Source organism: Chenopodium quinoa, unplaced genomic scaffold, assembly GCF_001683475.1.
Source record: "Chenopodium quinoa cultivar QQ74 unplaced genomic scaffold, ASM168347v1, whole genome shotgun sequence".
NCBI lineage: Eukaryota > Viridiplantae > Streptophyta > Magnoliopsida > Caryophyllales > Amaranthaceae > Chenopodium > Chenopodium quinoa.
Genome location: NW_018744239.1, coordinates 3,033,500 through 3,048,042, shown reverse-complemented (window position 1 = coordinate 3,048,042; position 14,543 = coordinate 3,033,500). Strand labels below are relative to the sequence as shown.

The 14,543-nt window shown below is 31.9% G+C and overlaps 1 protein-coding gene across 1 annotated transcript; it reads right to left on the bottom strand.

The window, feature by feature from the left end:
• Positions 1-738: 738 nt before the first annotated feature.
• Positions 739-5,127, bottom strand: LOC110694169 (probable nucleoredoxin 1). The gene is made up of 4 exons (XM_021871343.1): positions 4,877-5,127; positions 2,918-3,400; positions 1,990-2,469; positions 739-1,692 (listed from the first exon to the last, which is right to left on the bottom strand). Exons 1-4 carry the CDS (start codon positions 4,967-4,969, stop codon positions 1,030-1,032), a joined length of 1,719 nt encoding a protein of 572 aa, XP_021727035.1. The 5' UTR covers positions 4,970-5,127; the 3' UTR covers positions 739-1,029.
• Positions 5,128-14,543: the final 9,416 nt, after the last annotated feature.

Below are 14,543 nucleotides of genomic sequence, written 5' to 3'. Positions count from 1 at the left end.
AAGTTGATTTTGATGTTGTAATTTAGACTTGAGCTATAATGGTCGATTTTGGAATGGTCGGTTCTGTTGAACCCTAATTAGCTCTATTGCATTGAGTATTAATAATCGTATTAATAATATGCTGACACCTGTTGTGCTATGCTAAATATGATATTCTATGCTTTGCTTAGAAGCTCAAAAAATAGGGTCTTCCTCTTTTATGTCGGTGGCCATGCAATGCTATTATGGGGTTTACTTTTTCAAAGTTATAGAGGTTACCCATTCAGTGTTATAAGGGTTACTCGTGTTACTCGGTTAGTGTCATATGGGTTAATGTCTTGCTATAGGAGTTGCATACTGTTCAGTCATATTGTGGCGTGATTTTTTTTTAGAAAAAAGATGTCACATGTCATTTTTTATATAACTGTCTTACAATAAAAGGTGTAAATAACTGTAGTACATTTTGTTCTTTATCGGTTTATATCTTTTATCCTTGTCCTTGTATCATCCCTACTGGTGACCTTTATTTTTGGTGTAAAAAAAGCAGCGATGGTTGATGTATATAGACGAGATTTGATCCTAACTTTTGGTACCATACTTGCATATCATAAGACTTTAATCAAGTTAGTTAGTTGGCATCCATTCTAGAATCTAGATTTCTAGTGGCTAGTATGTGGTACAATTAGATTATAGGATAGAACCTGCAATCAAGATAAGCGTGTCTATTGTGATCAATGCTTGCAACAGTTTCACAGTCCATTTGAAAACCATGTCAACCTTGATTATTATAACAGAGGAATGAATTTACCAAACAGGATCAATTACATAAACTTATGAGGACAGAAGAAACTCAAGAAAGAAAGAAAAAGAAAAGCTCTCAACAAAATTTACAACGCCGAACTACAACTGATGCAACAGCAAGGGCTTTACTAAAATAGCACCTTGATCTGCCTTTCTCTGCTAGTTTTCCTCAATTCTTCACAACATAATTACAGACTTACAGTAAAATTATAAATTTTAGGTCTTAAGAAAATGCATCAATACAAGTTTTCATGATGCACTAACACACACATGATCATTCCACCCAGCACTTGAAGTTTCATGATCCTTCAAATTATGATCTCTGAATCCATTAACCTCTGTCAGTGCACATTTTGGGTGTAGATCGAAATCGCATTCTTCACAGTTGAAGGACCATAACTGCCCATCTTCCTCACAACCATCACACTTATATACATTACGCCTTGTGAGCAGAAGTGTATGCTCTTCATGAAGAGCATGTTCCACCTTCTCGGGCCACCCCTTAGTCATCTCCTCGAGTTCAGATTCAACTTCTTTCAACCTCTCATTGGTAAAAGGATAAACCTTTGCCCCATGAACCATAATGAGTTCCCTGGCTTCTGTTGTGATGGTTTTCCCGTTAGGTCCGATTGCAACCAATTTAGGAGCCCCATATACCTTGAATAAACGACTTAGATAAGCCTCTCTGTTGTCACCGAATGGAATAGCTAACCAGGGCATTGCAGTAAAGAACTCGTCGAAGGAAGTTAGGTCTTTGTCACTGGAGATGAAGATCACTTCAAAGTTATTATCTCTTGACTTTATATGTTGATAAGCTTCAACAAGTTTTGGAAGAAATGCTCGACATGGAGGGCACCAATGTGCAGCAAAGTACAAGAGGATGTTCTTCCCTACAAGCTGGGAGACAGGAACCTGCAGAAATTAAATTAGAATAATTAAGTACACATCATTATTATGACTCAGAGTTCAGATAAAACTTGGAAGAAGAATCAAATCAAAGAACTCATAAGATAAATTCCCAGGGACTAAGCAATTATACAAGTCAGATATAAATAACTGTAGCAGATAAAGCACAAAGTAATTTCTGACTTCACCAACATTGCTGATTTGTTGGTATGCCATATCTATATATAATTTCAAGCTTTAACATAAGATAATAAGATAAGCAATTATGTGAGCCGTATTACTAAAAATCATTTAACATATTACCTTTGTGCCAATTTTATCTATAACAAAATCCTGCTTCTCTGATACTAGAATGGAGTCAAGGGTCTGAGCCTCTTGCCTTGCCTTTTCTATCTGTGCAAGCTCCTGAAACCTCTCTGATGTAAAAGGGTATGCCTCAACTCCATGATCTTCTATTGTCTCTTTTGCATTAGTATGAAGGGTTTTCCCATCTGGTCCTACTATCACCAAAGTGGGAAGAGTTGAGAGATTAAAATATCGAGCCAGTTTGACACAAATCTTGTCCTTATAAGGCATAGAATACCAAGGCATGCTGGCCAATCCCTGGCTGAATAGTTCTTTGTCATCATCAAGGGAAATTAAAACAATCTCAAAATTCTCCCCCTTTGCCTTCAACTTCTTATAAACATCTACTAGTACTGGAGTGAAATTCATGCATGATCTGTATGAAGACAATGAGAAATATAGACCGACAGTATTGCCTTCAAGCTCAGAAACAGAGACCTGCATTTTTGCAGAGCAAGATGCCTTCAGAATTCGGAGGAAGAAATGCAAAACAACTAGGAGATGCTGTAGCTAGGGAAGCAATACTTAATGATGACTGCTAGTATCGAATTTGGTTTTAGAAAAACCCCTCCCCAGTCTGTACTAAATTTACTTTTCAGGACAAACGTGACAATTTTTTCCATGTTAGAGGACCCTGAAATCAGAACCCTTCTACGGAGGAGGGCAATCCTATTTCTGCCACAGTTGGCACAACTAATGATTTATGCAATACAACCCCCCCCCCCCCCCCATTGGACTGAAAAATGCCTTCAGAATTTGTAGACTGCAGTAATTGTATATTTCAAGCAATAATTTTCTAGCATATCTTACACTGTAAGATTATTTACTATTTCAAGTTTCAACCAAGTTAAAAACTACTAACACATTCTAATTAGATGAGGAGTACCTTTTTACCATTAGTGGAGAGCACAAAATCTCGAGAACTAGACACCAATATAGACTTTAAGGTTTGTTCCTTCCTAGCCGTTTCCTCCTGCTCTTTCAATATCTTGATTCTTACTGGAGTGAATGGATACCCTTCGGCTTCATAATCACGAATAATATCAACACCATTATCCGTAAGAATCTTACCATTTTCATCTAGGATTACAAGGTGTGGAATTTCTTCCACCTTGAACAGTTTATCTAGATTATCACAAGTTTCTGAATCAGAAAACGGTATGGCCAGCCAGGGCATCTTCGAGAAGCACTTGTCAAACGATTCATCATCCTCATCTGCTGTGATTATAACAACCTCAAAATCTTTTTCCTGAGATTTAAGCTTATTATAAACCTCAACAAGAACTGAGGTAAAACGGCGACACTGCCCACACCAAGATGCTGCAAAGTATAGCCCCACTTTCTTTCCTTTCAAAGTATCAATACTGACCTGCATACAAAGACCATACATCAAATTGAACTCAACAAAGAAACTGGAGATGACACCAAAGAACCAAACAAAAATCACAAACTTCAAAAATGAGTGAGTAAGCAAACATTCCTGAAATTTATCAAGTTGAATTCATTAGTTATTCTGATTTACACCATTACATTTATTCTATATGGCTAGCCCCTACAAAGAGACCAATCTAACTCATCCTTTAGGACGATACAAGAAAACTCAATGTTACAGTAGAGCCGATAGTCCAATATAGCATTGTAGTATATTTGTGGCTGAAATTCGCCTCATAAAATACCTTTCACTTGCATATTCAGTAAACTTTTCATCATATGTAGATGTTTCACATCATTTTTATGTTAGTAAAAGCTGGAAATAAACTTCGTCTAAACTATACGACGCACTTTGACATTGTGGCGAAATAAAATTGTAGGTCGGAAGTTCCCCCAACCACCGGGACAATGCCACTCAAATAGGGCACAAATTGAAACACTGATAATCTGGTGGAAAATTCAATTTTGCATTGTTTCTCTTACATTACATTCTATCTTTAATACTCTTAAACAAGATCAATAATCTGATTTCTATGAGTATATTTAAAGAGTAATTTTCTATTTTATTCAAAGAGTGAGTATAGTCATGTGTGAATATAGGAACGAATAGCTGAATAAAATTAAGCACACTAATTGGGCTCAATTATCGTCTATGTTACTTGGACTCGGATACCCATGTCCAACATGGGTACGTGTCCAAGCGTCCAACTCGGCTATTTTGTGAAAAAATTCCATGATTTTGAACTAGAAGTGAAGTATCCGGGTGTCATACCCATGTCCGAGTGTCGAGGGTTCGACACCAGTACGTGGGGTGAAATGAAGAGTCCGAGTAACATATATTATCGATTTCTAAGTCAGTGGTTCCATATTACCCCTTATACACCAATTCAAATTACTATGTTAATTATTAAGTAATTTCTTGTTCATGTTTGTTCTTGTGTATCCGGGGAAAACACAAAATTTCCAACAATATTAACTATAACACAAAATTGATCAATAAAATCCAAAGAATTACACTATAACTTAATTTAAACATATCGAAAGATCCCATTTGTCAATCAGTCCTCTCTAATAAAGTTTTTCACATGCTAAACAGAAAACTGCATAAACTGGCTTAATTTTATTGCATAAATACAACTTAAATATCAAAATTTCTCAAAATCGTGGGAAATGAACTGATATTCATCAAAACCCACAAATTAAAATCAACTATGTAGCATTGAACCTCAAAATGATTCTCCCCAAAGTCAACGGAAGTTAAAATTGTAAAAATTTGTTTAAATTTGCAGCAATTAAAAAAGGGGATCACAGAATTTGATTGAAGAAAATTGAAATTAAGAAATGGAGAAATATTATATAGCAATGAATAAGCTCCAAAAATGCTAAGCATGTTGAAATAGAGAGAGAAGGGTACCTGAAGAAGGTTGTTACGAAGGAGAAAATGTGTTCCAGTAGAAGACAAAATTGAAGGAAGATCATGTATTGTGGACTTTGTTGGGGTTGTCATGGCAAATGGCAATGTACAGGTGAAACAGGGAAAATAGAGAGAATGAATCAGAGAAAGTGATTTACATTAATTAGGGGATATTCTTTCCAAAGGGAGTTTACATTTGCTAAATAAGCATTTTTGGTTTGCACTCTAATCAGTTAATCACACTTATCAGTACGATGGACTGCTCACAGCTCACCTATCTAAAAAAACTCTAACCGAACCGGTTTATACTTTATTCTAAGACCATCTTTAATGGCGAGGATTGAAATACAAAATGAGTTGTTTTTTACCTTCGATGATGATACCATACTCACTTTTCAATTTAGCAACTCATGTAAAGACTAATTTCTCAATGACGAGACTCTCTAAAATATACAAATGTTACTTTCAATTTATGGCTCACCAAATCCATTTCTTTTATATTATCAAATATTGTAAGATTATAAAAAAAAGATAAAACTTAAATAAATTACAAAATATATTAAAATATTGACAAGGGGTCCACACTTTTTGTCAAATGAGACTCAAAATTGAGTATCTAAACTTAGCAACTTTCTTTTGGAGTTGCTAAGTTTAGATACCAACTTATTGGTATACATTACAAATATATTCTCTCTCTCCTAAAAATACTCAGTTGAGTTAGCAACTTTCTTTTGGAGTTGCTAAGTTTAGATACCAACTTATTGGTATACATTACAAAAATACTCTCTCTCTCCTAAAAATACTCACTTGAGTCTCACCATTGGAGAGGGTCTAATCTAGTCATCTTATTCAATTCTTTGATTATTATGTGGCAAAATTGTAAATATATCAATTAGTTATTATTTAAATGATCCTATATATAGTTGTTGATATAATAAATATATAAATCAATTATTATTTTTCACAAAATTATGCCAAATATCCCCTCCGGTGATTACTTAAGTATATAGTATAGATTTTGCTGTGGACTACTTATTATTTGTTCATCAAGAGAAAAATTAGATCTCCTCAAATATGTTATTGATTTTGATTTTTTGAAATTTTTTTTTTTTAAAAAAAAAATTTGAACTCTTTTCGTTTTTTTAGTTCCTTGTTTAATATAAGGTCTAATTGAATTTTTTGAATTGGATTGTAATGAGAGCTAGTAATTGCGCCCAAAATCCGAATGAATCAAGTTATAAAATCGGTCTTTAAAAACAAACAAACAAACAAACATGTACGTACTAAAACTATGTTTGGGTCACATTATTTATGATGATATAAACCTCAAAAAAAAATGATCATAATATATTACTCCGTAGATCATTTTATTTGCATGTTATCGTTGGATATCTTTATTTCGTAATTTAACAAATGATGAAAATTTCATTTTTGGAAAATAAATGACATATCATTTGATGATTTTTAATCTGAGGATTTGTTAAAAATTAGGTCAAAGTTTGGTAGTACATAGTGTAAATTTAAATTTTTTACACCAAATAAAATGAGTAGTGATGATAAAACAATCTTATCCCTAACTTCTTCTTTAAAAAATATGAGATAAATCTTATAAATAGTAGTGTTTGAACAATTATAACCTCTAAAATGTTTATTTACTTAATTACCTCCATTAGTAGTATGCAACTTTTTTTTAAGCTTTTAAGAATAGTTTGTGGACATTTAATTACACTACAAAAAAACCACTGAATTGCTACCGCCAGCACCGGTCGCAATTTTTGAGGAAAACGGTCGCTATTCCCAATTGTTATTTACGACAGGCAAAGCGGACGCAATTACTGAAAATTACGACCGGCTAAGACGGTCGCAAAACTCGGGGATCTGCGACAGGCATTGACGGTCGCAATTTTCAGTAAATTACGACCGCCTGTGACGGTCGCAAATTACTGTGATCTGCGACAGGCATTGACGGTCGCAATTTCCAGTAAATTACGACCGCCTAAGACGGTCGCAAATTCCTGTGATCTGCGACAGGCCCTGACGGTCGCAAAAACATGGGATCTGCGACAGGTTAGATAAACGGTCGCAATTCCTCATAGAATTGCAACAGGGCAATTTATTATTATAATGCAATTTCAAATAATTACAATTTGCATTATCGATGCCATCCTAACCTGAACCTATAACCTGTTATCATGTGATTTAATTTCAAAATTAATATAAAATAAAAATAAAATGCATAATTCATATAGATAATAATATTAATAATTAAAAAGTCCAACTTCGAACAATACATACAATAATAATGTTCAAGTTAATAGTAATAATAATTAGTTAGTAATAGTTTTATAAGCTTAACTTTAAAACTAAGTTAGGTCTATATGAATAAGTAATGGCCTATGTTCCTTCAAAAAATAAATAAGGCCAACATGTAACAATAAAATACCAATTTCAGGCCTATATTCCCCAAAAAATAACGAAATGGCCTATATCCCCCCCCCCCAAAAAAAACCTAAGGCATATATTCCCCAAAAAAAACCTAAGGCCTATATTCCCCCCAAAAAATACTAAGGCCTATATCAACAATACTAATGTAAGAGCTTTATGAACAAAAACTACGACACCGGAGTCTGGTGACCAAGCCCACCACCACTCATGTCCGGGTCATCTTCCCTACGAAACTGAAATGGAGGACCACCTGAATAGTTAGAGAACAAGTTCTGCAACATTGTCTCCATCATTCGCTTACTCTCTATTGCTGCCTCCTCCCGCTCCTTCTTCAATGCCTCTTGCAATTGCGTTGCAAACTGTGCCTCCATCTGTGCCTGCATTTGCACTTTTGCCTCCTCTATTCGCTCGGCAATCTCGGCTTGCATACGTTCCTCCAACTGTGAAGCTATAGAAGGATTGTACGATTGCGAGCCTTTCTCGGAAGAGGGGGTGTAAAACAAACTAGCACTTGAACCTAGGCCCTTCACTACACCCTTTTTCCTACCACCAAAGACCTCCCAGTATAGCTGGTTAGGGTCCGGTTGTGACCCTTTTTGAGTGGAAGACTCGTCAAGCTTATTTTGGTAGGCTTCCTGAAATCAAACAAAACAAATTATGCATATTAAACATGTTTATAGGTTCAAATTGCGAAAACTTACACATTTTCAAGCATATTCATGGCTATAGGTTCATGAGTAGGATAAAATGGCATAAATAACCTTCTAACTTACCCATTTTCTTTGTTTTTGCTACATTCTAAGATTTTATCAATCAAACAACTCATATTTAGCATATTAAACATGTTTATAGGTTCAAATTGCAAAAACTTACACATTTTCATGCATATTCGTGGCTATAGGTTCATGACTAGGTTAAAATGACTTAAATGGCATTCTAACTTAGCCATATTCTTTGTTTTGGCTATATTTTAAGAAGTTATCAATCAAACAACTCATATTTAGCAAGTAAACATTATTATAGGTTAAAATTGCAAAAACTTACACATTTTCAAGCATATTCATGGCTATAGGTTCATGACTAGGCTAAAATGGCTTAAATGGCATTCTAACTTACCCATTCTCTTTGTTTTTGCTAAATTATGAGATTTTATCAATCAAACAACTCATATTTAGCATATTAAACACGTTTATAGGTTCAAATTGCAAAAAACTTACACATTTTCATGCATATTCATGGCTATAGGTTCATGACTAGGCTAAAATGGCATAAATGACCTTCTAACTTACCCATTTTCATTGTTTTTGCAACATTCTAAGATTTTATCAATCAAACAACTCATATTTAGCATATTAAACATGTTTATAGGTTCAAATTGTAAAAACTTACACATTTTCATGCATATTCATGGCTATAATTTCATGACTAGGCTAAAATGACTTAAATGGCATTCTAACTTAGCCATATTCTTTGTTTTGGCTATATTTTAAAAAGTTATCAATCAAACAACTCATATTTAGCAAGTAAACATTATTATAGGTTATAATTGCAAAAACTTACACATTTTCAAGCATATTCATGGCTATAGGTTCATGACTAGGCTAAAATGGCTTAAATGGCTTCTAACTTACCCATTCTCTTTGTTTATGCTACATTCTAAGATTTTATCAATCAAACAACTCATATTTAGCATATTAAACATGTTTATAGGTTCAAATTGCAAAAAACTTACACATTTTCATGCATATTCATGGCTATAGGTTCATGACTAGGCTAAAATGGCATAAATGACTTTCTAACTTACCCATTTTCATTGTTTTTGCAACATTCTAAGATTTTATCAATCAAACAACTCATATTTAGCATATTAAACATGTTTATAGGTTCAAATTGCAAAAACTTACACATTTTAATGCATATTCATGGCTATAGGTTCATGACTAGGCTAAAATGGCTTAAATAGCATTCTAACTTACCCATTTTCTTTGTTTTTCATATATTCTAAGATTTTATCAATCAAACAACTCTTATTTAGCATATTAAACATGTTTATAGGTTCAAATTGCAAAAAACTTACACATTTTCATGCATATTCATGGCTATAGGTTCATGACTAGGCTAAAATGGCATAAATGACTTTCTAACTTACCCATTTTCATTGTTTTTGCAACATTCTAAGATTTTATCAATCAAACAACTCATATTTAGCATATTAAACATGTTTATAGGTTCAAATTGAAAAAACTTACACATTTTCATGCATATTCATGGCTATAGGTTCATGACTAGGCTAAAATGGCTTAAATGGCATTCTACCTTAGCCATATTCCTTTTTATTGCTACATTATAAGATTTTATCAATCAAAAAACTCATATTTAGCATATGAAACATGTTTATAGGTTAAAATTGCAAAAACTTACACATTTTCAAGCATATTCATGGCTATAGGTTCATGACTAGGCTAAAATGGCTTAAATGGTATTCTAACTTACCCATTTTCTTTGTTTTTCCTATATTATAAGATTTTATCAATCAAACAACTCGTATTTAGCATATTAAACATGTTTATACGTTCAAATTGCAAAAACTTACACATTTTCATGCATATTCAAGGCTATAGGTTCATGAGTAGGATAAAATGGCTTAAATGGCATTCTACCTTAGCCATATTCTTTGTTTTTGCTACATTATAAGATTTTATCAATCAAACAACTCATATTTAGCATATTAAACATGTTTATAGGTCAAAATTGCAAAAACATACACATTTTCAAGCATATTCATGGCTATAGGTTACTGACTAGGCTAAAATGGCTTAAATGGCATTCTAACTTACCCATTTTCTTTGTTTTTCATATATTCTAAGATTTTATCAATCAAACAACTCGTATTTAGCATATTAAACATGTTTATACGTTCAAATTGCAAAAACTTACACATTTTCATGCATATTCAAGGCTGTAGGTTCATGAGTAGGATAAAATGGCTTAAATGACCTTCTAACTTACCCATTTTCTTTGTTTTTGCTATATTCTAAGATTTTATCAATCAAACAACTCATATTTAGCATATTAAACATGTTTATAGGTTCAAATTGTAAAAACTTACACATTTTCATGCATATTCATGGCTATAATTTCATGACTAGGCTAAAATGACTTAAATGGCATTCTAACTTAGCCATATTCTTTGTTTTGGCTATATTTTAAAAAGTTATCAATCAAACAACTCATATTTAGCAAGTAAACATTATTATAGGTTATAATTGCAAAAACTTACACATTTTCAAGCATATTCATGGCTATAGGTTCATGACTAGGCTAAAATGGCTTAAATGGCTTCTAACTTACCCATTCTCTTTGTTTATGCTACATTCTAAGATTTTATCAATCAAACAACTCATATTTAGCATATTAAACATGTTTATAGGTTCAAATTGCAAAAAACTTACACATTTTCATGCATATTCATGGCTATAGGTTCATGACTAGGCTAAAATGGCATAAATGACTTTCTAACTTACCCATTTTCATTGTTTTTGCAACATTCTAAGATTTTATCAATCAAACAACTCATATTTAGCATATTAAACATGTTTATAGGTTCAAATTGCAAAAACTTACACATTTTCATGCATATTCATGGCTATAGGTTCATGACTAGGCTAAAATGGCTTAAATAGCATTCTAACTTACCCATTTTCTTTGTTTTTCATATATTCTAAGATTTTATCAATCAAACAACTCTTATTTAGCATATTAAACATGTTTATAGGTTAAAATTGAAAAAACTTACACATTTTTATGCATATTCATGGCTATAGGTTCGTGACTAGGCTAAAATGGCTTAAATGACCTTCTAACTTACCCATTTTCTTTGTTTTTGCTACATTTTAAGATTTTATCAATCAAACATCTCATATTTAGCATATTATACATGTTTATAGGTTCAAATTGTAAAAACTTACACATTTTTATGCATATTCTTGGCTATAGGTTCATGACTAGGCTAAAATGGCATAAATGACCTTCTAACTTACCCATTCTCTTTGTTTTTGCTACATTCTAAGATTTTATCAATCAAACAACTCATATTTAGCATATTAATCATGTTTATAGGTTCAAATTGCAAAAAATTACACATTTTCATGCATATTCACGGCTATAGGTTCATGACTAGGCTAAAATGGCATTCTAACTTAGCTATATTCTTTGTTTTTGCTATATTTTAAGAAGTTATAAATAAAACAACTCATATTTAGCAAGTAAACATGTTTATAGGTTAAAATTGCAAAAACTTACACATTTTCAAGCATATTTATGGCTATAGGTTCATGACTAGGCTAAAATGGCTTAAATGGCATTCTAACTTACACATTTTTTTTGTTTTTCCTATATTCTAAGATTTTATCAATCAAACAACTCGTATTTATCATATTAAACATGTTTATAGGTTCAAATCGCAAAAACTTACACATTTTCATGCATATTCAAGGCTATAGGTTCATGAGTAGGATAAAATGACTTAAATGACCTTCTAACTTACCCATTTTCTTTGTTTTTGCTATATTATAAGAATTTTTCAATCAAACAACTCATATTTAGCATATTAAACATGTTTATAGGTTCAAATTGCAAAAACTTACACATTTTCAGTAATATTCATGGCTATAGGTTCATGACTAGGCTAAAATGGCTTAAATGGCATTCTACCTTAGCCATATTCTTTGTTTTTGCTACATTATAAGATTTTATCAATCAAACAACTCATATTTAACATATTAAACATGTTTATAGGTTAAAATTGCAAAAACTTACACATTTTCAAGCATATTCATGGCTATAGGTTCATGACTAGGCTAAAATGGTTTAAATGGCATTCTTACTTACCCATTTTCTTTGTTTTTGCTACATTCTAAGATTTTATCAATCAAACAACTCATATTTAGCATATTAATCATGTTTATAGGTTCAAATTGCAAAAAATTACACATTTTCATGCATATTCATGGCTATAGGTTCATGACTAGGCTAAAATGGCTAAAATGGCATTCTAACTTAGCAATATTCTTTGTTTTTGCTATATTTTAAGAGGTTATCAATAAAAAAACACATATTTAGCAAGTAAACATGTTTATAGGTTAAAATTGCAAAAACTTACACATTTTTATGCATATTCATGGCTATAGGTTCGTGACTAGGCTAAAATGGCTTAAATGACCTTCTAACTTACCCATTTTCTTTGTTTTTGCTACATTTTAAGATTTTATCAATCAAACATCTCATATTTAGCATATTATACATGTTTATAGGTTCAAATTGTAAAAACTTACACATTTTTATGCATATTCTTGGCTATAGGTTCATGACTAGGCTAAAATGGCATAAATGACCTTCTAACTTACCCATTCTCTTTGTTTTTGCTACATTCTAAGATTTTTTCAATCAAACAACTCATATTTAGCATATTAATCATGTTTATAGGTTCAAATTGCAAAAAATTACACATTTTCATGCATATTCACGGCTATAGGTTCATGACTAGGCTAAAATGGCATTCTAACTTAGCTATATTCTTTGTTTTTGCTATATTTTAAGATGTTATCAATAAAACAACTCATATTTAGCAAGTAAACATGTTTATAGGTTAAAATTGCAAAAACTTACACATTTTCAAGCATATTTATGGCTATAGGTTCATGACTAGGCTAAAATGGCTTAAATGGCATTCTAACTTACACATTTTTTTTGTTTTTCCTATATTCTAAGATTTTATCAATCAAACAACTCGTATTTATCATATTAAACATGTTTATAGGTTCAAATTGCAAAAACTTACACATTTTCATGCATATTCAAGGCTATAGGTTCATGAGTAGGATAAAATGACTTAAATGACCTTCTAACTTACCCATTTTCTTTGTTTTTGCTATATTATAAGAATTTTTCAATCAAACAACTCATATTTAGCATATTAAACATGTTTATAGGTTCAAATTGCAAAAACTTACACATTTTCAGTAATATTCATGGCTATAGGTTCATGACTAGGCTAAAATGGCTTAAATGGCATTCTACCTTAGCCATATTCTTTGTTTTTGCTACATTATAAGATTTTATCAATCAAACAACTCATATTTAGCATATTAAACATGTTTATAGGTTAAAATTGCAAAAACTTACACATTTTCAAGCATATTCATGGCTATAGGTTCATGACTAGGCTAAAATGGTTTAAATGGCATTCTAACTTACCCATTTTCTTTGTTTTTGCTACATTCTAAGATTTTATCAATCAAACAACTCATATTTAGCATATTAATCATGTTTATAGGTTCAAATTGCAAAAAATTACACATTTTCATGCATATTCATGGCTATAGGTTCATGACTAGGCTAAAATGGCTAAAATGGCATTCTAACTTAGCAATATTCTTTGTTTTTGCTATATTTTAAGAAGTTATCAATAAAAAAACTCATATTTAGCAAGTAAACATGTTTATAGGTTAAAATTGCAAAAACTTACACATTTTATGCATATTCATGGCTATAGGTTCGTGACTAGGCTAAAATGGCTTAAATGACCTTCTAACTTACCCATTTTCTTTGTTTTTGCTACATTTTAAGATTTTATCAATCAAACATCTCATATTTAGAATATTATACATGTTTATAGGTTCAAATTGTAAAAACTTACACATTTTTATGCATATTCTTGGCTATAGGTTCATGACTAGGCTAAAATGGCATAAATGACCTTCTAACTTACCCATTCTCTTTGTTTTTGCTACATTCTAAGATTTTTTCAATCAAACAACTCATATTTAGCTTATTAATCATGTTTATAGGTTCAAATTGCAAAAACTTACACATTTTCATGCATATTCATGGCTATAGGTTCGTGACTAGGATAAAATGGCATAAATGACCTTCTAACTTACCCATTTTCTTTGTTATTGCTACATTCTAAGTCTTGATCAATCAAACAACTCATATTTAGCATATTAATTACGTTTATAGGTTCAAATTGGTTAATCATAGACATTTTCAAGCACTTACAAGTGTAGGGAATAATTTCAAGCCTTTAAAGTCCCACTAGCTTGAACCCCACTGTGATCATACACTAAAGTACGGTGGCGTCCAAAAGGGAAGAAGATAGAGCAAAAGAGTCGCCAACAAGTTTTTTAGGAACTTGTAAACCATTCACGAGGTGAAGGTTACA

Excerpts from the sequence above, each read along its gene's own strand:
- LOC110694169 (XM_021871343.1), bottom strand. The coding sequence starts at position 4,969 with ATGACAACCCCAACAAAGTCCACAATACATGATCTTCCTTCAATTTTG. Across the intron at positions 3,401-4,876 it reads TTCGTAACAACCTTCTTCAG|GTCAGTATTGATACTTTGAA; the intron begins GTACCCTTCTCT and ends CTTTGTATGCAG. Across the intron at positions 2,470-2,917 it reads TCTCCACTAATGGTAAAAAG|GTCTCTGTTTCTGAGCTTGA; the intron begins GTACTCCTCATC and ends GCAAAAATGCAG.